The 6,321-nt window shown below is 46.4% G+C and overlaps 1 protein-coding gene and 1 long non-coding RNA gene across 2 annotated transcripts; one reads left to right on the top strand and one right to left on the bottom strand.

The window, feature by feature from the left end:
• The first annotated feature begins 492 nt into the window (after positions 1-492).
• Positions 493-3,599, top strand: LOC124694892. Its single transcript, XR_007000510.1, has 2 exons — positions 493-767; positions 3,210-3,599. It is a non-coding gene; the product is annotated as an uncharacterized LOC124694892 (long non-coding RNA).
• An 878-nt stretch (positions 3,600-4,477) lies between these two features.
• LOC124694890 lies at positions 4,478-5,711 on the bottom strand. The gene is made up of 3 exons (XM_047227817.1): positions 5,214-5,711; positions 4,946-5,131; positions 4,478-4,813 (listed from the first exon to the last, which is right to left on the bottom strand). Exons 1-3 carry the CDS (start codon positions 5,676-5,678, stop codon positions 4,511-4,513), a joined length of 954 nt encoding a protein of 317 aa, XP_047083773.1. The 5' UTR covers positions 5,679-5,711; the 3' UTR covers positions 4,478-4,510.
• Positions 5,712-6,321: the final 610 nt, after the last annotated feature.

Here is a 6,321-nt window from a genome sequence, read left to right as displayed (position 1 = left end):
TTATTTTTGTGCAAATCGCCAACCTTGGGATGTATGGAAAACCTATGTCACTCGGGGGCTTCGGATCCCCTGGAGTTGGACACAACTCCACCGCGTAGAGTTGGGAAAATCCCAGCCCTTCTTTTGTTTCTATGGTCTAGATTTAAAATGCTGTTCATATCCTCTTGAAAGCTTCGTTTTCCTCTTCTGGATAAGGCTCTGAAGCTTCACCACATCACAGGTTCACGATTCCCCTCTGTATCCCTGCAACAGCTCCCATTCATCCCTTCCGGCAGGCCGCATACGCCCCTCGTTAGCTCCGGCAGCCAATCGACGGCCTAAGCCCGGCCTCCTTCACTAGCGTCTCCATCCTAGCATGCGCTCGCCCAGGTCGCGAGGACCTCCTCCACGGAGGTGCTGTGTCGCCATGAGCTTGCGGCCTCTACCGAGCCGCCGCGGCACGAGGAGCCGCCACCGACCGCAAGCTTGCAGCCTCCACGAAGTCGAGGCCGCACCAGGAGCTCGCCCCAAATTGCGACCTTGCAGCCTCCGTGGAGTCGCTGCTGCAGCTCGCCCCAAATCGCGAGCTTGCAGCCTCCACGAAGTCTCCGCCGCACCAGGAGCGCACCCAAAATTGGGACTTTGCTTCCTCCAAGTCCGCTCCAGCCTCCAGGAGCTCGCGCCAAGAGTACATAGGCTTCAGGAACTCAAGCTTATGGGAGGAAGAGCAGGTGCACACACAGAGCGATTCCAGAGAGCGATTCCAGCGGCCACTCGAGCAAGAAATGGTAAGAAAATATATATACCAATCAATTTATGATTCCTGTATAGCATACGGTACTTGCAGTTACAAATTAAGGGAAAAGTGTGCACTGTAGTGTCAATGATTGACATAACTAGTACATATGATAAAATAGACTATGTTTCTTGGCTTGTTCACAAGAATTGATTATAGTATCCTGCAAATTGGCTTGTTGGAATGGTACTGACAGGAGGACAATTGAATTGCTCATCTTGAGTATATCTAATACTTGTTTCCTGTCAGATAGTAGATGCAAACCCAAAATAAGAATGAAATGAAATATGATATATTGCAATTAGATTATGTTTCAATAACATAGCATAAAGTACATACTTGAGTGTATGATGTCGTATCCGTAAGATGAGTACGTGATGGAGGTAAACCATTATCGCTCGGTCCCTGAATTATGATACAAACTTGTGAGAAACCAAAGGTTTAGTGTTCTCAATTTTTTTGTAAATAGACTAGTTGATATCTTACCAACAACGATTCCGTGAAACCAGTAGCATTTCCATTTTCGTTCATCCACAAGATATCTATTGGTACCTCGACACCCTGTAGGTAATAAAAACAATTTCATGATTAGACTCAATACGTATGTCGGAACTCATGGACCAATGGGATGAGCAGTAGTTGTTACATTATTTTTGTAGTATTGTACTTCATCACTTGGACCCTCCTTTTTGTCTGTTCCACCTTTCTTTCTTTTTTTGGATTTCCCTTGTGTTGACTTCGCCTGTTTCTTTCCTTTCTTTTTAGCCTTTTCTTGCATTGATTCAACCCAATCCTTTGGTCTCTTATTACTCTTCCGGCCTTCTCTTTTTTTTAAACCAGCCACTCTACTATCCAAGGTTTCTTGTGCCACTGGCGAACTTTCCTCATGACAATCTTCTGGCTTGAAAATTTCCTTTATCTTCTCTTCTATGGTTTTGTTCATTGAATCAATTGAACTGTCTAGTAAGAAATACGTTTCATCAAAATCCACTGCTCTGGAAGCCATGCGACCAAACCTTTTGCATAAAGATTTGTATCGTTGCAATTTTTCTAACTTGGGATCTTCAACAATTTCCTTCCCTCTGTTGTCTTGCACGATGCCTGATCTTGCTTCTTTTGTCCATCGTTTAAGAATGTATGCTTCTGGAATCAACTTGATATTCATCATATCTAGTGATTTTAAAGCATGGCTACAGAGGATCCCAAGTTTCTCGAATTTCTTACAACTGCAAGAAACTGTTTGATTAATGGGGTGAACATATACTTTATATCCATAATCATTAGTTGACTTTCCTTCAAGACTGCAAGTGGCAACACTGAACTCAACGATCGAATCATTCTGCACTGAGTTCTTGATATAATTTGCTGTTGATTTCTCAAACTCCTCCTGGAAGAGTTTAAATATAGGTGGTGTATAAACATTTGCTGCTTGTTGTAGTACTGGCGTGCCCTTCAGTTTTAGCATCGGCAATTTTTTCCTAGCTTCATGTTCAGACTTTATCTCCTTCTCACGCTTCTCTTGCACGGCCCTTTCAAAATGTTTGAAGAACCTCACTATGTCTAAATTAAATTTCAGATGTTGCTTCAGATCCTTATTGAAGCTCTCGCTGAGTTGTGTGCTTCGCATTCCCAATGTAAACACATCCTTCATGTAGCAGTAAGCCCACTTGTGCTTGAGTTTGTAAACACCATCCAGCCAACTCCCTTTCTTCACCTTAGATTGCATCCACTTGAAAACTTCTTCAAACTTCTCTTCTTTTTCATATAAATACATGCAACGCTTGTATTCCTTCAATATTTTTGTTGCTTCATCCTTTTTTTGACTAGGATCACAAGGGAGGACCCCTTGTATTGGTTCTTCATCCAATGTTTGACCAGGGTCACTAGGGAGGACCACTTCTGTTGGTTCTTCATCCTTATATGCACTTAAATGCTTCACTGCATTCTGACCCATGTGCCAGCAACACAAACCATGTATTGTATCCACAAACACCTTGCCAATTGCATTGCCCATTGCTGCAGCTTGATCAGTAAAAATTGTTTTGGGATGCTTTTGATTATGTGCTGCTAGAAAAGTTTCAAACAACCATTCAAAAGAATCTTCTGTTTCATCATATAAGAGAGCTGCCCCAAAAACCACTACTTCTCGAAAATGATTAAATCCAACAAAAACTCCCAAAGGTCTGTACTCTTTGTTGGTAGAATATGTGGTATCAAATGTAATCACATCACCAAATAAAGCGTAGTCTATTAACATTTTAGCATCAACCCAAAATATATTTGTTATTTGCTCTTCACTATCTAGCTGAATAGCATAATGAAATGATGGATTATCAATGACTTGCTGCTGAAAATACTTTAACAAACCTCCTGCTTCCCCATACTGCAAACTACGTTGGCGCTTAGTCCTCAAATAATTTTTCCGATCTTGCAGTGTGTATCCAAGATTGGAGGTTCCACCAACTACTTCTCCAGAAAAGACATGTGCTGCCTTTGGTGCAATGCCAGCGTGATCTGCTGCATCTATGTCCATTGCATCCAATGGACAAATTTTCCGCTGAGATGGGATCAGGTGGATCATATCTGGCCGGTAAAAGATATGATTGTGCTCTGCCACAAAGTCATGTATTTGATATTTGTTAGTTCCCCTGTTCAAAATAATTCCCATCCGTGCATTACATCCTGTTCTTGTTTCAGCTCGCGAAGACTTGTATTGATCCTCGCGTTTATCTCTTGATCGATGACCTTCTTTTCCACACAAGAATCTTGTTGATGTCACCACTCCATTCTTATTTTTATTACTATAGTGTTTTCTAGCATCAAATCCAGTTTTGCCTGCATAAGAAACCCAGAAATTCCATGCTTCATCTGGTGTACTAAATTCCATACCTAGCCTGGGAGTCCAACTTGCAGCATGTTCATCCCTGTTGTTTGGTTCCACGTTGAGATTTTCGCTGAGATGTCCATTGTTGCATTCTGGCTGCATTAGTGAATGCCACCAATACCAGCAGAGAAGAGAAGTATATAGATCTGGAGTTTTGATGAAGAATACAGATCTGGAGGTTTTGAGGAGTACAGATCGTGAAAAGGAAGATGACTATGGATGTGCTAGTTTTGGTGGGAAACAACAATGCGTGGTGTGGTTTTGGTGGGAAAAATGGGGCGACTAGTTATTTTTGGAGGGAACCATGAAAAGGAAAAAAAAACTTCCCTCCAAATTAGTAGATAAATCATAGGTTGTTACAGCCGATTAAATCTAGACCATAGAAAGAATAGAAGGGCTGGGATTTGCCTAACTCCACGCGGTGGAGTTGACTCCAACTCCAGGGGATCCGAAGCCGTCACTCGGGCTACATGTAGCTCGGGCTGTGTGGAGTTTTGGAAGTTCACTTACATATTCGGTGATGACAAGTTATTTGTATTAAATCATCAACAACTAACATGGAACGTATGGACAACAATGAGTGGGATAGAAGAAAAAGTTTATCTCGCAACGAGTAGTAACGTGGTCTCATATAATTTTCTTTGGCAAATATATCGTATAATTACAAGAACAAGTAGGAACGCACCAAAGAATCATACTGTTGGTCCATCACTGTCACAGCCATGGCGATATACATAACTTAATTATAGTGGTAGATACACAAAAAGGGAGAGGAGACGTGAGGGAAAGTACACCAAAAAAAAATTAACCACCCGATTTGACGATTACTCATCAACCCGCTGGATCGGAATTCAGGAGTACTGGCACGCCTTCTCCAGCGAGATGGCCTTGTTGAGCTTGGCCGGGTCCATGACCACCTTGCACTCCACCCTCTTGGTGAACCGCGGCTTCACCAGCGCCCCCAGCACGTACGCCTTAGACCGCACCGTCGTCGAGAGCGTCATCGGCACGGGCTGCACCTTGCCGGCGCCCTTCCCTCCCGCCGCGGGCTGCGCCATCAGGGTCGGCCCGCTGCCGTACAGCGGCACCTTGTTCCCCTTGACGCTCACGCTCGCCGTCCGACGGCTGCTCCGCCCCTGATAGAACTTCTTCAGCTGCAGCCACGAGAGTCCATGTCAGTCGATCGATGAAGATATATAAAACAAAAACACGATCTTTCTTCGGTCTCCGGCCAGATCCGGTTGGTGGGAGAAGAGATGGTGTGTAGATCGGGTAGTTAAGCTTACGTCTCCGGCGGCGAGGTTGAGCTGGGAGTAGGAGAGCGTGAATGGGTCGGCGGTGACGTGGATGCCGAAGAAGGTGCCGGTGTTCTTGTAGGTGAACTTGACGGTGGCATTCGTGGTCGCCATGTCCGTCGGCACCAGCGACGCGTCCGTGCCCGCCTGGATGATGAAGTTCTGGAACGTGATGCTCTGCCAAGATCCAAAATGGTCAGCTCCCCAGATCCAGATCCTCCAGAGAATCAATCAAGCAAGAAGAGCAGGTAGTGGTTACCTTCATTGCGATCTGGGGCTTCTGGGAGCGGGATGCGCCCCAGAGCACGAGCGCGAAGAAGGTGAAGAGCACCACGAACGAGCCGACGAAAATCAGGCAGTACTTGCAGCGCTTGGGCATGGGCCTGCGCTCATCCTCGTCCAGCAGCCCCTCCTCCTCGATGACGCCGATCTCCTGCCACCCCTTGCCGCCCTTGTTGCGCGGGGCCTTGCCGCCGCGGGAGAAGCGGCTGGAGCTGGAGTGGGAGTGGCGGGGGGAGGCCATGGGGCTCAGAGCCGGGGTGGTGGCCGCCTTGGTGGTGGTCTCGCCGTCGTGCGAGTCGCGGGACGGGCTCTGCACGTAGTACACCGCGCCGCGCATCACACCGCCGGAGCCGGGGTTGGGGCCGTTGCCGGCGCGGGGTGGGGAGCGGGGTGGGGAGGAGGGGGCGAGGCTGGTCACCTCCGAGTCCGTCTTGGCGTGCATCTTCGCTGGGCCTCCTTCCCTCCGGCGAGCTGCTTCGGCTGGGCTTGCTAGCTTGAGCGCGCGAGCAGAGCAGCGGCGAGCAAGCAAGCGAGAGGAAGATGGGGGGAGAGGGTGCGTGTGATCTTGATGCGGCTGGCAAAGCACTATAGTAAGCGCAATGTGTTAGTTGAAACTGTCGGTGCAGTGAGACTAGGAGCTGAGCTAGGCTGGCACTGATGCGTTGTGCCTTCACTTTCACTCACTCGCTCTTGATTTGTTTTCAGTGAGAGAAAGCGATGCTAATTGCTAATTAGTTACGGTAGGTGCATGCTGACACGGATTTTTTAAAGAGGTATTACCACTCAGGGTACAACTTGTCAAAAGGAACAAACTAATACAAGGACTTGCAAAATGGGGTAGTGCGGTACATAAGCTTGTTGTAAATTTCATACAATAATAGTCCGAACTGAGCATCGTAGGATTAGTAGTTTCAAAAAAAAAAAAAATCTCCGTTCAATAAGAAATAGCACGATTTCGTTGTGGACGGACACGGCAAGACAATTTAACGAAAACCACCTGTTTTCTTTCGCATTATTGTGCGACACCTGGTCGGTTGCCTAATTCTATATTTTTGAACGAGCACATCGTCTACTTCGCGAAAGAA

The sequence above is a fragment of the Lolium rigidum genome, chromosome 3 (assembly GCF_022539505.1).
Source record: "Lolium rigidum isolate FL_2022 chromosome 3, APGP_CSIRO_Lrig_0.1, whole genome shotgun sequence".
NCBI classification, from domain to species: domain Eukaryota; kingdom Viridiplantae; phylum Streptophyta; class Magnoliopsida; order Poales; family Poaceae; genus Lolium; species Lolium rigidum.
The sequence above is the reverse complement of the archived record's forward strand: the minus strand, read 5'-3'. Positions and strand labels throughout refer to the sequence as shown.